Raw genomic sequence first — 23798 nt, forward strand, 5'->3', positions numbered from 1 at the left:
TCACATTGGTCACCAGAAAAGGGCTCATCCAAGATGAAAGGCATGTAAAAAAAGTCTTAATTTTTCCATGAAAGAAAAAAAAAGCCACAACCCAAAACATCCAGTACATTAAAAAAAAAAAAATCCAATTAGTTTCCAAAATTCTGGCCATGCATTTAGAACAATACATTCAGGCTATGTCAAAAGGTAATTATTTTACACCACTTCTAAATCTCTCTTGCTTGCTCAAACTGCTTAGCCTGGTACTTGCAAGATGCAATAAAGTCAGTCCAGTAAGAACAGAACCATGAGCAAAGATGAGCACAAAGGCAACAGAGTGTGAATAAAGCTCAAAAGAATTAATTTTCCAAATGTGAAGCAGTATCAGCCATTATTCAGAAGCAATCTTTGCATCTCAAATGCCACTGTTCCCTTTAATGGATGTTTCTTCAGCTTCAAAGCCCATCAATTTCAAGGATTCAATACTCATTCAACTTTCAGCTCAGTTCTAGGAAGAAACAAATTCCAAAAACTTTACTCTTCTGCAGAGGTACTTTATTCAAATGTTTTCCAGACATCAGAATAATGTGAAAAGGACAGAAAAGCTTTCAACGTTGGCAAAATTACAACTGTTTCCCATACAAATGTAGACTAGACCTCTAGAGACTTTGTTTTGTTACTAAAAATTGTAAACAAGTAAGGCAATCCATATTGAAACAGCTTTCTAATTTGTTAGAAAAAAAACACATTAAGAAAATTTAAGCTGGTAACACTATCTTAACACCACAACTACAAGGTGTAACATGAATCCTCTTCCAGAATTAAGAACTCTAAACCAATCCCCAACAGCACCTAAAATACAAAGAGGTCGTAGCAACTAGTCTAGAGTGGTATAATCTAAAAAAATCGATCCCCAAAACACACTGGAATATTTCTACTCCAGCAAGGTTTCAATGAAGAGAGACTGGCGTATAAATCTGAGAGAGACAGGAGCATCAACTCTCAGTTCTCCCTGTCAGGAGCCACCAGCTCACGTCCTGCCAGGAAGTCGGGATGCTTGTGACAAACCTTCCTTCTTCTTTTGTATTTTTTTTTTTTTTTAATTTATATTTTTTTATTTATTTATTTTTTTCTTCTTCAGTGGCAGAGGAAATTTAAGGCCATCAGACTCGCAGCTTTTGAAAATTCACAGACAGGAAAATGACGTTGTGCTTCTCAGAAGGCTCTGTTCTGCAGGCAGGGATTACCACGGCTGGAGGAGCCTGGAGGGGCTGGAATTTCACATGACCACACAGCTTCTGTTGGATGTCCTTTGCTCTGCCTGTTGTGAACAGGGAGAACCATTTAAAACCCAAAAGGAAATCATACCAAAAAACTCCCCCAACAAGAAAACCATGATCCCCCCCCCTAAACAGACAAACAAACAAAACCAAACCCAAAAAAACCCAAAACAAAATCCACCAAAAAACCAAAACAAAAATAAAACAAATGAACAAAAAAAAAAACACCACCCCAAAAAATCACCCCAGCAGCAAAATGCTTTCCTATTCAAAAGAAACTACTGTGCTTTTATATATATATATAATTTTAATAAATATATAAATTTTAATTTTACATATAACATATATTATGATATATTACATTATGATATATATTACGTTATGTTAGGAGGGATTTGCAACAACATTATGATATATACTACATTATGATATATATGTTATGTTATATGTTTTGTGTTATGTTTTGTTATGTTATATGTTTTGTGTTATGTTTTGTTATGTTATATGTTTTGTGTTATGTTTTGTTATGTTATATGTTTTGTGTTATGTTTTGTTATGTTATATGTTTTGTGTTATGTTTTGTTATGTTATATGTTTTGTGTTATGTTTTGTTATGTTATATGTTTTGTGTTATGTTTTGTTATGTTATATGTTTTGTGTTATGTTTTGTTATGTTATATGTTTTGTGTTATGTTTTGTTATGTTATATGTTTTGTGTTATGTTTTGTTATGTTATATGTTTTGTGTTATGTTTTGTTATGTTATGTGTTATGTTTTGTGTTATGTTTTGTGTTATGTGTTATGTTATGTGTTATGTTTTGTGTTATGTTTTGTGTTATGTTTTGTGTTATGTTTTGTGTTATGTTTTGTGTTATGTTTTGTTATGTTTTGTTATGTTTTGTGTTATGTTTTGTGTTATGTTTTGTGTTATGTTTTGTGTTATGTTTTGTGTTATGTTTTGTGTTATGTGTTATGTGTTTTGTGTTATGTGTTTTGTGTTATGTGTTATGTGTTTTGTGTTATGTTTTGTGTTATGTGTTATGTGTTATGTTTTGTGTTATGTGTTATGTGTTGTGTTATGTGTTATGTTTTGTGTTATGTTTTGTGTTATGTTTTGTGTTATGTTTTGTGTTATGTGTTATGTGTTTTGTGTTATGTGTTTTGTGTTATGTGTTATGTGTTTTGTGTTATGTTTTGTGTTATGTGTTATGTGTTATGTTTTGTGTTATGTGTTATGTGTTGTGTTATGTGTTATGTTTTGTGTTATGTTTTGTGTTATGTTTTGTGTTATGTTTTGTGTTATGTTTTGTGTTATGTTATAAATATGAAATTGCTGCCCTGGCATGGTACAAACAAGTGTCAGCAAAGCTATACAACCTGTTTTACCCTGGAATTAAAAGAATGTTACCTTGTCCTTTCCTGTTGAGGAATAATAGAGGACAGGTACCATATTTGCCATATTTGAATCAGGGAGCATATACAAGCACCATGTAGAGGTTTCATATAAGAAATCTAACATCTCTGATTTCCAGCACAGCTCTTTTTTTCTTTTTCTGGTCTTCAGAACTTCATTTTTTCTGCATGCCAGGGACATTTTCTCTCAAAGAGTTTTAAAATCTCTAATTTTCTCTATCAGAAAAAGTATGTGAACAGAAGACACTAACACAATTTTTTCTATCAGAGATAAAAAGAGATTTAAATTCTCAAAACTTTCAGTAAATTTACCTGCTTAAGCCAAACTTAACTACAAGCAATTGACATGGGGGAGGAATCTTATTAGGAAAAGAGTTTAGGGGAAAAAAAAATCCCCATGTCTTTAAACTTTGGGAAAAAGGTGTACTTCTCTGCAAGAGGATATATTAAGGCAGTATTTTTACACTGGTTTCAATAAGACAGCTCCATGCTTTCATTAATTACTGTAAAAAAAAAAATACAAAAAAACCCCAAAACTAAACAACAACAACAAAAAAATCCACACTTGATCTTTTCTTTTTTTTAAAAAAGAATTCATTACTTACATCTCCATTTTCTCAATGCAAATAACCCTGTTAACTCTTAGAAAATACCTGCTGGCGGTAAATGTCTTCCTCATCCAGAGCTTCAGCTGCTTCTTCCTCAACTTCCTCATCCTCCCCTTTACGTGCTGTTGTTTTGAACACAGTGCTTCTCTGAGCAACCTCCTGCAAGACATTTTTTAAGACTTGAACTCTTAAAAAAATAAGAAAAAAAAAAAAAAACCTCCCACTCACCTGCCTAAGACTTTGAGAAATTAAAGTTCTGGCTGCTGGGGAAGCTATTCATTTTGTTTGTATACTTTTCAGGTATTGCCGAGCATAAACAGCTTGGTTTTGAATCTCTTAATGATAAAAAGGAGTGTTCCTGACAAAACACTCATCAGGTTCTTCCAAAATCTGCTTTTTTCATATGTATTTGTGTATTTTCTTTCAGCTGCAGCATGTCACAGTAACTGTCCCCCCCAAACCAAGATTTAAATCACCCCTCACCTGAATTAACCCCTTACTGCTTCATGTGGATTTCACTATAACATCCCCCACTCCTCATAAGCACCCAGGCTTAAGGAAAACTAATTTAGAAGACAAATCACTGAAGAGTTTACCAAAACTTTCTTTTCAAAGTGTGTTCTAAGGCACTGCCCAGCTCCTGCCATGAGGGAGGGGCCTGAACAAGTAAATTTTCTTTGATTTAGACTCAATACAGAGTAAAAGAATCACAGGCTTCAGTAGAGGCATTTCTAAACTACAGCAGTTCTCCAAAAGGAGAAAACTTTACCAAACACTGCAGTGCATTCCTGTGTGGAGCCCTAACCTGCATCTTTGTAGGTGATGCCACCACAGAGAAAGCTCACACAGATCTGAGGTGCTTTACCTCTCCCTGAGAATTTTTCAGCACAACTTTCACATCTTCACCGGTGCCCCAGGAATTCTGGTTCTTCCAGATGAGGTCAGTGGGAGGGCTTGCAGTTACTCCAGCATTTGCAGCCCAGATCTGACAAGAGAAGTCACACAGGAACGTTTTTTTTGCCAGTCTTACTGCATTTCCAAACTACTGTTGCAGTTAATTCCATTTAAGTGACACTGTGGATCTCTCCCAGTGAAGAAAACCAAGTATCTTCCCAAGTTTTCTACAATAAAACACACCTGTTTTTAATGCAGGGACTTTAGAATATGTAACATGATGTAAAGTTTTCAGTGGTGAAAATACTGCTTCACACAGAAAGTAAAGACCTGAAAAACATCTCCCTGCATTAATTGTCCCAGCAATTGACACAAGGAATGCCCAGCACAATATCAGGTGATTATTTCCTGAGCATGTATAAAAAACCTTGTGCCTTTCTGACCCACAGAAGCTGGCCTGAAGTCCATTTCTAGTGAGCACCTGAAACGTGACAACTTACTGTAACAGTCTGGCCTGCCTTTAGTACATATCTTGAGGTATATCTGTAACTTGCAGAAGTGTCTCCTATTTTTCGGATCATCTCCCAGCCTCCCATAGGTTGATCCTAAGAAAAGGGAGAAGAAAAAAAGAAAATAATAATAATAAAAAAAAAATCCACCAGCATTCATTTTCTGCTATGCATGTAGTGTGTTTTATCTTTAAGGCCGTGGCACACATAAAACTTTCAGTGAAAGGGTTTATTATCACTTGATCTTCAGCATGGAATTAAAATAATTTTAGGTAAGTTTATCTTACCTCTTATTTGAAGTTAAACCGTAATAAATCCTGCTTTTGAGTTCTGATACTAACTTAGCTAATGTTTATGATTTGCACCAGTTTTGTTATCACTTTGTCCAGAGAAGCACATATTAGTAATATGTATTAAATATTAAAATCCCCTTACAAATACTTATGGTTTTTTTGAAGCACAGAATGGCAAGCAGGCTTCCTAGAAAACAAAATACTGCTGTTAGTATTCTTGAAATATTTTTACATGTGCACACCTGCCACCACATACTCCCTATGTTATTTTTTTTCCTATCAATTACTTGAAAAGCATTAACAAATCATATACAAGTCATCTTTATAGAATGACTGCTTCAAAACAAGAGGAGGTATTTTTAAAATTCAAAACAAGAGTAAGAATATTTTAAACTCTCCCACCAACATAGCTTCTGATCACTCAGTAGTTGCCACTGCCAGTTTAAATTATCAAAAAATAAACCATCTTATATATTTCAATGGATGCTGACATTCAGATTGTCATTGCACCAAAACATGCCATAATTAGAGAGGATTTAATAAATTTTTTTTTAATCTATTTTTATATAAACTGTCAAGACACTTGAGAATATTCCATGTACAGTTTATCACATTGCACTACAGGGAGTTGCTCAAATCTAGACCCCCTAGAAAAGTGCTAAAAACATGAACCACCCATGGTTACTGGGAACAAAACTGATGCTTCTTTTTCCTTACGAAACAATGAATGTGTAGGCAAATTAAATAAAAGGTGTGGGGAAAAATCCATGTGGCAAACAAGTATGTGAGTGGCAGGGGTGAAGCTCAAAAAAATCCCTCAAAAAAGCAAAGAAAATGTCAGGTTCTGACTCATTAGAAATAGTTTTTGACTTGGAATTGAGTCATCTACACAATGAAGTATCTAGACCAAGAGAAATGTCAAGGTTTCTTGAATTCACTGAATTAAACCATCTCTTCCCAGGTGTGGCAATTACAGGTAATTACAACCCACATCCTCACTGACTGGAGGGGACTGGGACACTTGGAACCAGGCCAGTCTTTGTCAGCTAAATCATCATGACATGCTGCCTTTTAGTGAAGATAAAGGAGGGAAATGTGCTGTGTGTAACAGCATCATTATGAGGGCAAGATAAGGAGAAGTTGTGATTATTATTTATCAAAGTGTTCTTCATATGTGCAGATATGTGCACCCTCCCAGTATAAATTGCAACCTATTCACAGAATCAAATTACCTCAGCAGTCACTGCAACAGTGGCTTTGCATGGGAACTGAGGGCTCATAAAATTGTGGGTGCAGCCAAGGAAGAAGAAAAACTACGATTTAGGAAAGGTCTATGCAGATACAAGGGACATCAGCAGTTAATTTCATCTAGACCTTTATTCTGCATCTGTGTATTTTATTTTGGGCTTTTTTAAGGCAGAGAAAGTGCTGTAAAGGCTTCTAAAGCACCCTTTTTGTCTGCTTGCAGTATTTCTTATCGGGGCAATGTCATCTGTAAAGTTTTACAGGTACATTACTTGCAAGGCAGAACGCAGAAGTGCGAGGTAACGTTTGGTTGGATGGGCCACCTTGCAGTAAAAACAAAAGCACTGAAAACCCTTGGGGAAAAGCCAATATCAATCCAGAACAGAGTGTGAAAGCTTGCTTTGAGACACTGCAGTCCCTTCATGCCACGAGCTCCGGGATCAACACAAAACCCGGGAGCTGCTGCCAGGGCGCCGAGGACACCCTCGCACCTCGAGTCGTGACACACACAGGCACTTCCAAACCTGCTCAGAGGTGTTCTTCAAGCGGATGAACTTCCCATCCACGTCTATCTCCTCGATGGACACGTTCCCCGTGGCAGAGGCAGAGTGGGAAATGGTCACGCTGCTGCTGGCTTCCGACTCCTCCACGTCGATCCTCTTCCTCTTGCCGCCGGCCATGCGCACGCTGCGGCTGGACGAGGCCCGCGAGACGGTCACCCGGGAGGAGGGGCTGGGGGACAGCTTCAGCCTGGCGTGGGGAAGGGAGGAAACACACAACAACTTCACATCAGAGAAAAGGAAGCTCAGGGAGGTTCCTCCTTGCTCTCCACAGCTCCCCGGTTGAGAGGGTGAAGCGGCGCTCTGCTGGCAGGGAACGCGGGACAGAGGGAGAGGACAGACAGCTCAAGCTGGGGCAGGGATGGTGTACACTGGGTATCAGCAGGAATTTCTTCACTGAAAAGGCAGTCAGGCTTTGTCCAGGGAAGTGGTGGAATCACCATCCCTGTAAGTGCTGGAAACACACATGGATGTGGCGCTTGGGGATGCGGTTTAAGTGCTGACCATGGCAGTCAACAGCTGGACTCAAATCTTTCCCAGCCCTAATGATTCCGTGATTTGGTTTTACTTTTCCCACCTTTTTTTTTTTTTAAATAAACTTTCTTCCATCTCCTTCCCATAGATTTATACAGCAACACAGTAAAAAAAAGCATGTTACATGAAGAAGTGAAGGCTTAAGTATTTAAGAAGTGAATAAAACATTGTTAAACAGCTGATTAATGTTCCAGAAGCACAGAATACTGATGGACTACTAAATTAAGAGCATAAAAGCATTTGTTAAGGACTACAAGGAAAGAAAAACCCTAGGGAGACTTAAGCCACTGTGGGAAATTAATGCAAAAACACAGTGGCATAAAACCTTTGGCTGTTTCATCCCCACAGTTGAGAGGAATCAGCAGTGAGTGGCTCAGAATACTGTGAAGAATCAAACTGCCTTAAATTACAGTTGTGACAGAGGTGAAAATTGTCAGTATTGGAAGAAATCTGAGGCCAGATGTGGAAAATGCAGCTAGCTGATGAGCTGGGCAATCATAATGGCTTTGTTACAATTATTCTGCACTTGAAAGGAATTTGAGTAACAATTAATTAACCCTGCAATTAATCTCAAAGAAAATTAACATGGCACCAAACAGTCATACAAGTGAAAACTCATTACTTCTTCTGTGCTGGATCTTAACCAAAAAAAAACAATAAAAAAAACAGGTATTTGCTGTCTTGAGAGCTGGTCTGATAACCAGTGTGGTCTCACAGTGACTTAGAACTGTGTCAGAGAGGAGGGGCCAAAACCAATGCCCTGGAAAGCAGTCAAGCACCACTAAAAACTGCTTTTTAACAGAGGAAAAGACGAGTAAAGCACAGAGATAACAGAGACAGCACCTTGTTGCCATTTCCTTTCCTACCTCTCCTCTTCACCCTCCAGCAATTTCCGGTATGCATTGATCTCCATGTCAAGTGCCAGTTTCACATCCAGGAGCTGCTCGTAGTCTGTCAGCTGCTCCTGCATCTGATTTCTTATCTCTGCAATTTCCTTCTCCTTCTCTGCCAGCGTTTTGCGGCAGTTTTCCTGCTCCTGGGCCAGGCTGCTCTCCAGCTCCTGTGCTCTGTCCTGCCACGCTCTAGACTAGAGGAAAAGCATTGAAAAGATCAATGATGGTGCAAAGGGAAGCCCACCCAAGCCTCCACGTGCTCTGCTCTTCAGGCAATATGGAATTCAGGACACTGAAGTTACATCCTCCCCTATTTCTGAGTTCAAACTCGCCCATATTCAACTTCCTGCTCTCCACCTCACCTACTGGAAATGTAAACACCTCAAATTCCAGTGAAACTTGCAACATCCTTGGAAAAACAACTTCTTTGCTCCGTTTTTCTGAAGTATGAAAACATACTACTGTACTTGAATTTACCTGAGGAAGAAAAACTGAGCTTAAGAGTTTAACTGTTTAACACATGCCAGACAGGACACAGGAACACAGTCTTAAACTGCACCAGAGCAGGTTTAGGCTGGACATTGGGACAGATTTCTTCACCAAAAGGGTGGTGAGATATTGGAATGGGCAGCCCAGGGAGGCAGGTGGAGGAGTCACCACCCCTGGAGGTGTTAGAGTGCTCTCTAGTTCCCAGATGTCTGCTTTGTGCTTCACCTTGGTGCTGAATCCTAATTAATCCTGAATTCTGGGAGGCAGCTCCCCTAAAGGAACAGGGGTTGCTGTCAGTGAAAACCTGTCTGCCTACCCTTGAAGCCTCCAAGGCTTGCTCAGAGTGTGCTGATAAGCCTTCCTTAGAGAAATCTGATTTGTCTCCTGCTTCAAAAATTTCCATCAAGCCAGCAGATCTTAAAATTGTACCCCCAGAATGGAATGCTTATCCAAGAAAGCCCAAAATGATGTCAGCTTTAGGGTTTACTTTCCATAAACATGCTTTCTTCTGTTTCACAGCCCCTTGAAATTTAATTATTTTTTTTAATTAATGGGCAGACACAGAATCCAATGCCCCATAATCACGGAGTTTGCTATGCATGCACCCAAATTTAGGAAGTCACCACATATTCCAGAGACAGAGAGAGAAGGGAGTCTACATGTCTGACACAAGTAACTGACACATGTCTGACCAGTGTAACTGGTTGTCCATGCTGAGAGTCAGATAAGGAATTTAACAAATGGAGTTTTGTGTCACATGAGAGATCACAGCGAAGTCTACTACAGAGCTCAGTGCTGGCAGCTCAAACCAGACCAGCACCAGAGATAAGAGATTTCCAAGAAAATAAAGCTTAACTTAGTGCTAGTAAAGTGGAAGACAAAAATGTACTGGGGCTGATTTCACTAATGCTACCAAAAAAAAAGCCACCCCAAAATCACAGCCAAAATGGTTTCTTTGGTGGAAAATCACAGTCAAAATGACAGAAGGTGATTTTTCCTGAAGTTGATTGCCCTGAAGTTAGCAACAAACACTTCTGCCGGTCCAGAAGCAAGTCCTCTCAACCAAGCTGTCACTCCTGAAGTGAACAGAAGAGACAATTAACTTAAACAACTTATTGACTCTGAACCCCCAAAAGATGATAGTAATCTAAAGGCAGAAATAAGATCTAAGTGGCCAGAACTTTCCATCCAATTCCTGTGGGACCTCATACACATGCATTTTATCACCTGATCTTTTCCAGAAACTAACTTGACTAGATAAAAGGAAAAGTAGGAAGACTCTTACTAGTAGCTGCCCATTTATTTGGAAAATTAGGAAATAATGTCCCCTGCATTTATATTTTTTACTCAAAATATACAGAATTTTGATGTCCTACTGAAGTCTACTGTACAGGAGGAATAAAATTCAAAATGTATCACTCACAGAAAGGATCAAACACTACTAGTACTTTATAATCCTAAAAAAATGTAAATGTTTTGTTGGTTTTCAAGTGAGTCACAAAAGATAACTGCAGAACCAACTCCTAACTCTCCTCATTTTCACGCTGGATTTCCCACTGCAGTGCCCACAATGTTACAGACAGGTATCTACTGAAGATACCACTTGTCATACATCGTGTCATACTTCTCTGGGTGTGATCTATGCCCTTTGTGATCTAGGAACAACCAGCTCCTGCTCAAGATCCTGCCCTACAGATGCTCAAGTACAGTTAGATGTTTTCACTCAGTCTCACGTTCCAAATCTGGGCAAGATCACATCATCAGGTTTAGTTTTTTCAAGATGTCTAGATGCAAACCGGATCTAGGATGAAAAGAGTCTGCAAATTCCAGTTCTGGCTTTGAATGTGTCTTCGTAGAATTGCACACTAGGCTGGGCCAGTCACTACTGGACTGCTCAAAGTGTCAAGAACAGTTAATACACATTTGTCTAAAATCGCCTCATCTATCCACAAAAATTCGCAGAAGGCAGTTAACAGTACCCTGTTTCACAGACTTTCTCTATAGCAGAACACTACACACTGAAAAAGAAAATAGAGTTTGCCAAAAGGAGACATTAAGGGATTTGAAAAAGTACAGAGCAGTAGGAGAGAAGACAGGCTCCAGCCGTGACGCTGAACATACTTACAACTTAAGGGAAAGACAGACCTTTAATACAGAAACCAACAACTACAATGGAAAGAAAAGCCCTTTAACACAAAAATCAACAGCTGTGAGTAGCAGGACCAAGGAGGCACAGCTGGTTACCTCTTTCTGGAGGCTGGTGATGTGGGAGGACAGGCTGTCGATGCGCATGCGGCTCTCGTTCAGCTGCTCCCTGATGGTGTTGGCTGCAGAGCTGCTCATCTCCGAGGACAGCCTGGCACTCTCCAGCTGCAGGGCACCCAAGTGAAGACATCAGTTTCAAAGTAACTTTCACCAGAAGGAGGAATGAATCACCAAAAACCCACAGGGCACGGCTAAGCCACTGAGTTCCTCTCTGCAACTCCAACAGAGAGAAACTTTTCTTTGTTCAGGGCTAAAATGTGGTTGCCACGCTGGACTGCGCTGCCTGGAATTCCAATTCTCTGAATATTTACTTTGGGATTAAAACTTGCCCTTGTAGACATTACTGAGATTGAACTAAGTTCAGTTTTCATGCTGGCCAAATTTCATTTAACACACTTAAACTGAAGAAGCTGAACTGAAAGTACTAATTCTCTAAAAAGAGGCAAACTTGTTAACTTTCAGGCAATGTAAGAAAAAACTGGTACCAGTACCAGTGCCCTAAGCCACTACTGCCTCATTCCATCACTTCAACCTTGAATAAAGAATAATGAATATAAATAATGAATATAATTAAATAATGAAAGTTACTGTTACAAAGTAACTAAATCATTCCTGCTGAAAACTACCACACACACTTGAGCTGCACCATAGATTTACTGAACTTGTTGTTGATGATTATGCAAAGCAATCCAATTATTTTTTTTAACTAAGTTTCCAAAAATAAAGTAAAGTATACCTGATGAGAATGACCAAGAAAGCAATGAGAGGTTGCATTTTTGGCTAGATTGTATTTTAAACAAACTTTTCCAGGCCAGATTGAAGGTCTGGAGACAAACAGGCTCAAAAGACCAAAACTGATGCTAATTAATTCAATTTGTATGAACTTTTCTGCTGTAACATCCCACTCTGCTTTTAAAAAATACTAACTGCAACAAGTACAGCCACAGAAACCAGGTTCAGTTGAGACATCAGGGTGCCTCCTGACATAAATACTGAATAACAGCAGAGGAAGGAAATGATGAAGTATAACTGATTACAGCTTTCTGCCTAGATGAGTAAAAACCAGAAGTTACTGGGCATTGTAAAACTTCCTCATGTTTTGTACAGGGTTAGAGGACTATCTTCTGTCTTCTCAGCAAGTCCCATTATGAATTTTTACACAAAACATGGGGCACTTGATTGATCATTGTTCAGTATCATGCTTAACAACACAAGAACTTCCCTTAAATTCACAGGAATCCCAGCATTAATCACTTTTCCCCCTAGATCACCTTCACACAGCGCTTCTTCCCCTTCTGCTGTTGCACTTGATGAGGATCAAACCTGCCCCCAAAGTGAGACGTGAAAATGCAAATTCGCACTCAAACGCACGCTAATTTCAAACCCAGCTCCCTAATAAACCCCTCTGAGCTGCCAGCAATTATGCTATTAGGCAAAACAAAAACAAAGCACGTCAAGCAGCTGTGTGAAAACATGTTCTCACTTTGGAATGGTAAGTCTCCTCGAGCTCCTCTTTGTACAGCTTCACTTGTGCATCGTGCTGCTCTCTGATTTCGTGGAGGGCCTGGGCCAGCTTGTGCTCATATTCAATCTGACGCCCAGAATCAACCTCCACCAGGCGAGTTTCGTGCTTCCTTCTGGTCTCATTGATTTCCTGTGAGAACCAGAGAAACGTGGTAACACCCAGTGAAGACAGGACAAGAATTTCAGAAGACTATCCTGCTGAGTGGTGAGTAGTGCAGGTTCTGGTATCAGATTACTTTGACATGAAACTCTTAGTAGAAACAGTCTCCCCAGTCTTATTTTGCAATAGCCACTCATTAAAATTAGAGCTAGTATACCACCAACATTTTTTTTCTGAGAGTTGTCTGGACTTCCAAAAAATACACCTCAGCACCATTAGATTTTTATTTCTAAAATAAATTTTTTAGAATTTCTATCTTTCCTTTCTTGAGGTACCCTTCTGTGCTTCAACAAAATCTAACTACTGTTTTATAACAGTCACCCCACTTTGCCCATTTACTTGTGTGCTTGCCTGTGCTTTCCCTGGAAAGAAAGGGATTCCAACAACATGAAACAAAACTGAAAATACTCCAAGCAAGAAAAAGCACACATGGAACAAAAGACAGTATGATCAAGTACATTTGTTATTGTCCTAAGGCTCCTCCTGGAAAGCCTCAAATGCCACAGATGAAAGGGAGGGAGGCAAGAAAAAGTTCTGAAAGACAACTATTCATCCACTTTTGTTTCCATTATTCAAAAGCATCCTATTAGAAAGATTTGACACTGCAGGTCCAGAGCACCTGTTTGAGTCTCCCTCCACTTTATTTCTTATAATGGGATTATGTGGGAAGTTACTAACCTACTTTCTCATTAATAAAAAAAGACATGTGCATTGCATACCATGATCAGAATTTAAGATGAAACATGACACATGAAGTTATTTCACCACACTAACTCAGAATTAAAATATTTTCTTCTAGAAAAAGGAAGTTAGAAATCCCCACACTAGAACAGAGGTAAACCCTACTCTGAGTAGGAGTTCAGACAACTTGCAGAGGAACCTCCCAACCCAAATTATTTTCCTATTCTCAAATGACCTCCCAGTCTTCTTGCCTTTAAAAATGTTAGTTTTTGAGACTAAATTTACCTCCTCATACATATTTTTACGGAATTCCAGGTCCTCAATGAGGCTCTGACAACGGTTTTCAAGATCCACCTTCTGCAAAGTTTCGTTTATAAGCTGTTCCTTGGCAGCAGCTAAAGAAGCTTCAAGCTTTAGGAAACAAAAGAATCAAAACAGCAATTATGCAGCAGAACTCACACTCAAAGAATGGCCAGAGCCTCACAGAACCACAGCTTAACTACACATTAAGGTATACCTTCACAATCAAACCCCAATACCTACCCCTGTAATATTGCCTATCACAAACATACACTTTTGCAGCTGCTTATACAAGTTGAGTTCTATATATTTCACATTAGTAACTGGCATTAAAATTGCTACTTAATAATTTTCTTTACAAATCAATTTCTAATACATGGAAAACACCAGTTTCCTGGTCTCCACAACCCATCCTCTTGAGGTGGTGCTGCTCAAGATCACAAATCAAAAGGCTAACAAAACTAGGACAAGAGTTTTTCCTCCTCCTTGTTCCACCAGAACAGGGAGAACCACAAGCAGAACCAAAAGGAGGGCAGAGAGAAACTGTTACTTGTTATTATCCGTTCTTGCGAAGTCAATCTGCCCCCCAAAACACTTCTGAAAAGTGTCAAGTGTACTCTGAGTCTTGACCTGCTTTCTTCTCCCTAAGTACCCCTTGCAACTTCAGCATCTGCAGTTTTATGAGCTGTTTCTCTCACCATTCATCTTATTAATAAAACTCAACAGTAACTCAGAAACTGCTTCTAGTGGTGAAAATTAATCACTATTTGTTCTAGCTATGACCAGATGATGGGTTTTCATCTTTTTCTTTTTTTTTTTTTTGTTACAAAGTTGTATTTTATCAGACTGGCAGCTCATAATACAGAAAACCACCTCAACTGGCTAACAGAAATTGATGGTTAATTGATGTTTCTTCTTCTTCTCACCTCTCTAATTTGATCTTTCAAATCTTCAATGTCTCCCTCCAGACTTTTCTTATCACCAAGGGCTGTGGCCAGTGCAGCTTCTTTAGAATTCAGGGCTGCTTCAAACTCACGAAGTTTGACCTGGGCTCCACTGAGGTCGGATTCCTTTTTTGCGTAGCTGGAACAAACCAGAAAAAGTGGTTACAAGAAAACCTAGAAATGCCCGTTGACTGCTGACTAATAAAGCAATCTGAATCTCAAACTTGAGAAACACCTGTCAAAAACATCTTGTGTTAGTTGAATTTACTGTGCTTTGCAGCACCCTTCAAAAACGGCAAAGTCCCACAGACCTGAGGAAGCAGACCCAAATCCTGTCTATCCAACAATATCTGCCCTCACAGAAATTACACTGGTGCAGAGGTGATGTGATTTCTTTATGAGGGCAAGCACAGAACATTTTCAAATTACCTTCAAACTAGTTTTTGTGTCTAGACAAGCAGTCACACATTTTGTAGGCGTTTATTTCCTAAACCAGCATATTCAAGCAGAGAAATGAAATGGGAAAAAAAGTAATGTCTCATAAACACAAGTTTATTATCCACAAATAATGTTGTAACAGGCTACTATCAAAAGCAGGAGAAAGGAAACTGGTGAATGAATCAAAATGTTTCTTGTCCTTAGATGACACAAGCATTCATTAAATGTGTAACCAATTCTTCAGCCTTGGAGTTCCATTCTTTTTCTGCCTGGGATATCCACATTTGTCTACCAAGGGCAGTAGCATGCAGAAGTCCTTGATGGTTTTAACTGAGCTATGAATTTTTTAAAGGAATGGACAGATTTAGGCTCAGTAATACCACAGCCGGCATATCCTCCTTCAGTTTTCCTGCTTTTCCTTTCAGATGTTAGGAAAAAAAGAAAAGAAAAAAAAAAAAGAAAAAGGGCAGAATTAACAACATAATGCTGAGATGATTTTGATGATGAAATTGGATAAAGACAGATCCAGAATACATCCACTACTTTCTAATCACTGTACAGTTTATAAGACACAACAGCAACACTTCTTGGCAAAAGGAGACCTATGGCAAAATCGACAGAATATTAAAAGGAGAGACCCTCAGTTTTAAAAGATCCTTTAATTCCCCAGGTTACCTGCACTTGTCATGCTCGGGGGAGAGGCAGGTGCACACAGAGGGGTGCAGGGATGGAATGCATGTCTGGGGGTTTCAGCACCACAGCCACACCACATGGCAGGCTTTACGCAACAGACTTAGCGCTCGCTAATCCCGATCCCATGGGATTAGCACCCGCTCCCCCCTCCCGCACCATGGGGCAGGCTGGGAGCCCCTGAGACACACAAAAACACTCTCTTCTGCACTCAGCTGCTTCCTCCTCCACAACACTCCCCAATCCCTTCGTGGCATTTCACTTCTCAGATCCACAGCTGTGCCCACAGCTTGGACAAAACCACAGGATTTAGGGTTTGGATACGCCTGCTTCCAGCTCTCCCTGTTATTTCCTAGAGGTTCTGTCCTGTCCTTCCTCTTCCACCCAGGCCTGTTGGAACTTCAGCATGCAAGGAAGGTGTGCAGAAGAAACTCCTTCTCCCATGCTGAAACCAAGCCCACCCTGAAATGGAAAATGTTGCAGAGCTATAGACAGCGTGCTGCTCCTTAGTCTGCCCCAAATTATCCTGGACTTTGAAACAGGGAGATTCCCCAAAATATGCCACTTTCCAAAGCGTGTGGACACCTTAAAACTATTAGTATTTTAAATTCTTTTAATGCAAATATCTTTTTAATGCATTTTTACACTGGAAGGCAGCTGAGAGGAGCATGCTTGCCATGCAGCAGCAGAGAATAAAAGAGTATATAAAATGGACTAGCAACAGCAACATGATTAAAACCCAGTGTGGTACCTGTACCACAAAAAGTATTAACCAGTTAGATCAGCCCTTTCAGGCTTGTTTGCAGCAAGGCTGTCTATGAAGCCACACTATAATTTAATGCAACAAAAGCCACAGCAGGGGGGTGGTGGGTGGGTGGGTGGAGAATTAAAATTAAGCACTATTAGTTGTTAGTGTCATGAGCTGTCTGAGACAGCTCAGCTGAGCACATTCTCAGAGAGAAAACAGAAACTGGAGCTCCACACTTCAAACACTGAAAGCCAGATGAAATCTCAGCAACTGAGCAGTGTCATCCCAGCCCTAAAGGGAAGACAGGAAAGGAGGGGAAGATCAGAAAAGCCTCTGTGATTTATAAAAACAAACACTAATGTATACAACACATACTTCAGCCTAACACACACTAATTTTCACCAGGAAGAACTCCAGCCTCTTGACAATAGCTGGCTTCTTCCTCCCCAGAGAGCCAAAGCTACATCTGAATACAGCAAATGAAAAAACCTCAAACACCTTCCTGTTGCAGTGTTCAGAAGTTACCTAGAACTGCACTCCTTTTTAAGTAGTTTGACTCATGAAAGGAGAAACAAAAGCAAAGAAGTAATTGCTGACTTGCATCTTTTTCAAAGAAGCAGCTTGGCTTTCTCTCTTTTGACTTCAAAGAGCGTGGATCTTCTTATCCACAAATTGTTAACAACAACCTAGAATTTCCCATAATCTCCTTATACTTCTTGCTAAGTTAACAGAAAAGCCATATAAAAAACAAAACCCAAAAAAACCAACAAAAAAAACCAAACAAAAATAAACCACCACCACCACCAGAAAAAAAAACTCAATAACCCCAACCCAAAAACCAGCAACAACAAAACCACCCCCCAAAAAAACCCCAACAAACAAACAAAAAAAAACACCCAAAAAACCCTCCAGAAAAACAAACACCCAACCAAACCAAAAACCCCAAAGAAATAATTTTCTAGCTGTTCAATAAGCTGAGCTGACCATCTGGAGCCAGACAAACCACACACTTAACACAAGGCAAGCAGTCAGCAGCCAGACCTTGGGAGGTATAATTCAAAATTTCCTCTGAAACTGACCGAGTGCAGGATTACCACCACCCTACAACAGCTTCTTCTCACCTCCCACACTTCACCCACTCTTTTCCGCCCCTACTTAAGAGTCTGATCACAAAGCTAAGCATTACCAACATTAATCAAACTCTCCTAGAACATCATTGGCTTTCTGCCAAGTCATGACATAGATACACAGGTGTTGTAATCCCTGATAATGCAACCTATATTTAGACCCATATAAAATTACGTTTACTGCGTAGTGGGCTAGTTTTCTACTCCAGTTGTAGAGAAATATGAAAATAATAAAAGAAACCCCAACTACAGTCACGAATTTTCTATGTTTTATTTAGCTAGCAGTCAGTTTCCCACATTCTTCCCCTATGGCAGACAAAATGCTAAGGCTGCATTTTGCAAGAAAGTGCCTTAAAATAAGGCAGCTAAGAGCATTCAAATTTTGGAATAGAGTTCAACATGAAAATAAGAGTAACTGGATGAGTTTGGCTGTCCTGTAAATAAATATCTGTAATCTGGTTTCAGCTTGTCTCACGTCACCCATTTTATTTAAAATTTATTTATTAAAGTGTTTGAAACCAACACCAACACACCATCTCTGGTCACATACTGCTCAGCTGTGACCCTGCTTGAAGTCACAAATCCAGTCTGAAGTTCCTGGTCATCTGTGTGAATCCCATGACTATAACCCCATTTCTAAGCAGGACCTACACACATAAGCACATATCAAACCACTGCCCACTACCCTGTCATCATTACATGCTCACATATTTGAGACCAAGCATTTGTGTCCTACACTGCACAGAAGACCTGCTTACTTGAGAATACAAATTCTTATATTTCAGTGGCTTTAATTATTTTGCAACAAGTTAATCACCCCACCCCTTCCCCCTCTGGGTGCTCTATGATACACATCAAAACAGCGACAGATTTCAGATTAAAGCTTTGGAGCTCCCCAGACTCCAATCTTTGCCTCGCTTTTCAAGATCACCTACAGTAACAAAAACATGCCTCAAAAAATTTAAAGTCAGCTTCCTTTCCACAGTTCCTGCCCAGCTCCTTACAGCACATATGCACCCTGGAAAACCCTGGAACAGGTGTCACATCTTTTCCTGCACCAAGACCACATGGTTCTGTGCAGTTGCTCAGCTGCAGAGTGCCACACACTTGCCCCTAATTCAAGGCACAGGCTGATGGGAAGCTGTTCCTGATATTTATTTTACTGCCTAATCTCAGTGCAGAAAGGGACTTCAGAGTGTAGATGGAAAGGAAGGCCAATTGGAGATTCAAAGCCAGACAAACAGATAAATTATCTATTTGATATTTAAAATTAAAGTCTAGTTCCTTGCCACCATTACATTTGCTATTAATGCTTGCACTCTACAAAACACCTGAAGATAATAATACAGGAAGATTAAGTCCTTTACCAACTTCTCCAATAAAACATACAATTTCCTTCAAAGTTACTTTGATCATGTTGTCTCCTCTTCCAGGACAGCAGATGTCCCCCAGCACTGGCAAAGAGCCACAGTGAAACCTCAGCCTGCCAAAGACAAATGTAAACAATGGGTTTCCTAAATGAACTGGTGTTAACACCAGCTTATGCCTCCCAAAGAACACAATTTCCTCACACGACCAACCAGAACGTGGACAAGTCCAGCCGGGGATTTTTGACCCGCCGTACGCTTTAATTAACCCCCCATCACAAACATCCCTTGAAATAAATTTTCTTCATCTTGGAAACCACTTCCACCAGTGGAGAACTATGCTGAAACCTGACCCACCAGCAGAGCCACACAGCACAACAGCCAGCCTGGCTTTCTGAGCAGCCCTTGTTCAGCAGGACTTGGTGACACAGCTGTGCCAAACCTGACAATGTGCACCCTTGTCGACTGCCCCAGTGACACAGGATGCTTTTTCCCCCCAACCATCTCGGCTCAGCAGTTCTCCCTGGTGTGCACCTGGGGAAATGATGAACCCATGACACATTCCCCCTCAAAAGCAGCTTTCTCCAGTCTTGCAGGATGTGCTGGAGCAATTGGGACCTGCTGCTTAAATGATGGCTTTATGACCTGCCCGAGGATCACATCTTTCACTGATTTGTGTGCCTTGTCTATTTAACCCTTTTCTCAAGAAATACGAAATTTACAGCAATCTGAACTCCCAGCCAAGGCAACGCTGCTCTGCTGTAGGAAGTGCATGCACTCTACCTAAAAATAACAGGATAATTTAACAATTTTATTAATAATTTACAAAATAATTTGTTGCTAATTGTATCATCACACATTTTGAGACTTTGTGATCCCACTACCTCCCTTCACCTTTATTGTTCACCAGCAAGCCCAGCAGCTGGAAATCAACATGCTCAGACATTTTTTTCCGTGGAGCTACTGCTGGTGTCTTCCACAGGCCTTGACTGCAAAATTGTAGCAGCCACAATTAACTACACTATTTATTTGAAGGACAGAAGTAGAGTCTCTACAACAGCCACCACCAATGGCTAAGCATACAGCAAAGTCTTGCCTAATCACTAATGAGAAAATAAACTGGAAATACTGTGAAATACTGTGAAATGGTCTCTCAATTCTTTCTCAAACTACGGAAGAGAGATCTGCCTCTTCTCCACCTCCCAAGAGCTCTCTAAGAATTCTATACACCTAAATTCGAATTACATGGGGTTTTTTTCCCCCCAAGTCTTAAAATACAGAGATTTTTTTTTCCCCCCTTATCTCCATTCTGTCCATCACAAGCTTCCTACTTACACAACAAGGAGTATCACTTTCCCATCCCCTCCCCAGAACAGAAATAGGGAAGCTGGTTTTCTTCAGCCTCACTTGTTTTCCCCCCTAGTACTTTAGAGATTTGAAGTATCAAGGGAAACCTTCATATTTAGCTATAGCAGAACCCACTGTATTGGCAAGCACTCTAGAAAGAGGGCATGCAACAAGTCTGCCATATATAGGAGCATCAGCTGAAGAAACAAATAAAATTTATCCTGAGGGATTAGAAGTATGAAGAGAGCAAGCTTTTTGGCGCATCACACCATGTAGATGGCACTGAATGCAATGAATAGGTGACCTGATCTTTAATTTTTCTAAAGAAATAAAAGAAGTCCTACAGCACTTGGAGAGTAACTAGAAGCATGAGCTTGATGTGAAACCCAAAGAGTGACTGTAAGATGACTGGAATAAAATGAATCAAGCAATTAAGAAGGACGTCGTGCTAACCAGAGAAAGCAGAGTTGCACAAGAATAACACCTGCAAAAATATTCAAATAGCCAAAAAAAAAAGCCACACAAAAAAGCCAGCTAGACCATGAATTATATTGCCCAGCTTCAGATAACTAAGTGGAAAATCATCTTTTCTCCCTCCACAGACCCAGAACACCTTGAGAGCCATTTCTCCTCACATTTATCTCCACTGGCTCTGCAAGGAACACTAATTTGAGTGTTATGACATGGCTACCAGAATACCTAAACCACAGAAACCAAACACGCCAGGAAACACTTTTTTTTTTTTCCTTTTCTTCTTTTTTCTTTCCCCAAGTGGCTGTTTGATGCAAACTACTATATACATTTAAACTAAAGCCAGCACATAGATCACACTGCAGTTCAGCTTTCAGAGAGGGCAAGGAAAGTTCTGTTGAGAGCACACATTCTCATCTTACCTTGTAAACCTTTACAACACTCCTATGCACACTTGTGAGAAGTGTTTCTAAGAGTATTTTTTGCCAGGTTATAATGTGACTTAAAAGCTTTAAGAAGCCAAGGGGGAGTGTGTTCCAGTTCAAGTGAAAAACCCCTTTGCTCCTTTTTAAGACTTTGCAAATAGAATTACAGATAAGCTTAGATATCCCAGAGATATCCATCTTAACAACACTCAAAGAGGACTAAGAAACTGCACGCCCATCGTGAGGTCTGGCACCAAACACCAAAGAGCCACAAACAAGTGGAATCCAGGAGCCTCAAATAGCATTAAGTGTTTTACTAAACCATCCAGGAGTTATTGGCAATCAACACCCTGCCCCCAGCAAAACATCAGGTTTTTGCCAAGTATCCCAACACAGGCAAATGCAAGACAGAATATGCAGATGTCCATGTCCACATTACTAATGACCTGGTTCCAGCCACAAAAAGGGAATCCACTACAGGCTGCATTTAGATCCCAACCCCACACATGAAGTCTGGTGAGAAGCTGACACAAGGGTGTGTCTTCCTCAATAGAATCACTAAGAGATGGAAATTCCTGGCCTGACCTTAGAGTCAAGTAATGTTGGTGCCTGTCTGCAGCTACACCTGGCTTTCCCTATCACTGTCAATGACCACTTTGATTTAAGACCTTCATAAGGCACCAAGAGGTAACCTCAAGAGCAACCAGTCTCACTAATTAGAAGCTCACAGTTTCAGTTTTTTTAAATAACAGAGTCCAAAAGATATCAGAGTTGTCTGCAGACGCTGGAGACATTAAGTATCTTTTTCATCATGAGAAATCAGGGTTGAGAGGGCATTGAAGACACACTAGCAGAGGAAGAATAACAACTCTGGACGTTTCTTCCCCTCCCAATATTGACACACCTTGTGATTCCAAGACTAAAGGATGAATGGCTAAAACTGCAGCAGTCACAGAAATCAAATTGAAGGTAAACACAAACAAGGAACCAAATAAACAACTGAATCGAGTCGAATGCTTAAGAAGCAAAATCTAGTGTCTCAGAATCAGTTCACTGCAAGAAAAGGGATCTTGGCACTGTGCCCTAAAGCCGTCAAGCTGGGGGACATGTGGACACAAATTCTACCTTTTCTAACACCTGAACATCCAGAAAGGCACACAGAAATTACAGTTCTCTTTGGTTTTAAGTACGCTCCATGTATTACCTAGTGAGTGATGCAATATAATGAAGTTAATCTGTTTCAGAAAAGCTCTGTTTTTCACTCCGAAGCAGCCTGAGCCTTAAAGACAGCATCCTGTCCGTGCAGGGAGCAGTGAACAGTCATGGAATCACAGAATGTTAAAGCACTGGAATGGACTCTAAAGCCCGTCTGGTCCCAAGTCCCCAGCCAGAGGCAGGGATGCCATTGACTACAGCAGATCGTTCAGAGCTCCATCAAGCCTGGCCTGGAACACTTCCAGGGACAGGGCATCCACAACCTCCTGGGCAACCTGTTCAGCGCCTCACCTCTCTAACAGCCAAGAATTTCTTCCCAACATCCCATGTAAACCTGCCCTTCTTCAGCTCAAAGCCATTCCCACCTTGTCCTATCATTCCGGGCCCTTGTCAAAAATCTCTCTCCAGCCTCCTTTCCTTACAGAAAGTGCTCCAAGGTCTCTCTTACTGCGGGTAGCAACCAGAGCACTTCACCTCATTTTTTAAGCGCCAGCCTCCCTGTAAAACCTGTTCTAGCGCCTCACCACCCGCACAGTAAGGGATTTCTGCCTAATATCCAACCAGACCTTCCCCCTTTTTCCGACCGCACCGTTCGGAGCCACCCCGACGGGCAGCCGGGACGGGCCGCGGATGCTGCGGGGACCGGGGCTCTGGCAGCCGGCGGGGGCGGCGCTCGGGGCCGGCGCTTCCCGCCGGGGCGGAGCGGCGGCAGCGCTGCCCGTGCCTCATTCATTCCCTCACTCCTTCCCTCACTCGTTCCCTCATTCATTCCCGGCCGCGCAGCCCCCGCCGGAGCGCCCGCGGGACGGCCGGGCGGGAGCGCAGGGCGCGCACCGCGGCTGCCTGGGCCGCCGCTCCGCCCGCATCCCCATCTCCATCCCCTCATCCCACGGCCGCTTCCCGGGCCTCTCCCGGCTGCCCACCTGCCCAGCAGCTGCTCGTGCTCGGCGCGCAGCTTGCCCAGCTCGATCTGCAGCTTGGCGCGCTCCCGCGCCGTGTCGTCCAGCGCCCGCCGCGCGTCCGCCAGCTCCGCCTCGTAGATCGCCTTCAGCCCGGTGACCTCGCGGCCCCGCACCTCTTCCCGCTGGGTCACCTGCAGCTGCAGCGCGCTGTTCTCCGTCTCCAGGCTCCGCACCTTGTCGATGTACACGGCCAGGCGGTCGTTCAGCTGCCGCAGCTCCTCCTTCTCCTGCAGGCGGGAGGTGCGCGTCGGGCTCTGCGGGATCGCGGGGACGGCGGGTCCGCGGGGCCGCGGGGTAGGGTCGGCCATGGAGCGCGGGCGGGGGGTACACTGGGGGGACCGGGGGGGGACCGACGGACAGGCGGACGCACGGACGGACCGACTACCGCCGCCGTCGCCTCCTCCTCCTTCGCCGGCTCCGCACCGATCCAATATGGC

The 23798-nt window shown here is 41.5% G+C and overlaps 2 protein-coding genes across 2 annotated transcripts in view; one reads left to right on the top strand and one right to left on the bottom strand.

The window, feature by feature from the left end:
• Positions 1–1207, top strand: part of MARCHF3 (membrane associated ring-CH-type finger 3) — a 64678-nt gene extending 63471 nt beyond the window's left edge. Inside the window, exon 6 of the mRNA XM_088054027.1 lies at positions 1121–1207. Within this exon, the coding sequence (XP_087910153.1) occupies positions 1121–1183 (63 nt within the window). The 3' untranslated portion in view covers positions 1184–1207. The remainder of the gene's footprint in view (positions 1–1120) is intronic.
• Positions 513–23798, bottom strand: LMNB1 (lamin B1). The gene is made up of 11 exons (XM_005532228.3): positions 23323–23798; positions 14554–14710; positions 13613–13738; positions 12446–12616; positions 10942–11067; positions 8182–8402; positions 6746–6971; positions 4675–4779; positions 4146–4265; positions 3326–3439; positions 513–1300 (listed from the first exon to the last, which is right to left on the bottom strand). Exons 1-11 carry the CDS (start codon positions 23667–23669, stop codon positions 1259–1261), a joined length of 1755 nt encoding a protein of 584 aa, XP_005532285.2. The 5' UTR covers positions 23670–23798; the 3' UTR covers positions 513–1258.

The sequence above is a fragment of the Pseudopodoces humilis genome, chromosome 4 (assembly GCF_049639895.1).
Source record: "Pseudopodoces humilis isolate 2021_Gansu_Grassland_sample_001 chromosome 4, ASM4963989v1, whole genome shotgun sequence".
Lineage (NCBI taxonomy): Eukaryota > Metazoa > Chordata > Aves > Passeriformes > Paridae > Pseudopodoces > Pseudopodoces humilis.

Coding starts and splice junctions, on each gene's coding strand:
- LMNB1 (XM_005532228.3), bottom strand. CDS start 23,669: ATGGCCGACCCTACCCCGCGGCCCCGCGGACCCGCCGTCCCCGCGATC. Junction 6,972..8,181: donor CTGGAGGGTGAAGAGGAGAG/GTAGGAAAGGAA, acceptor TCCCCACGCCAG/GCTGAAGCTGTCCCCCAGCC. Junction 4,266..4,674: donor AGGCAGGCCAGACTGTTACA/GTAAGTTGTCAC, acceptor TTCTCTTGTCAG/ATCTGGGCTGCAAATGCTGG.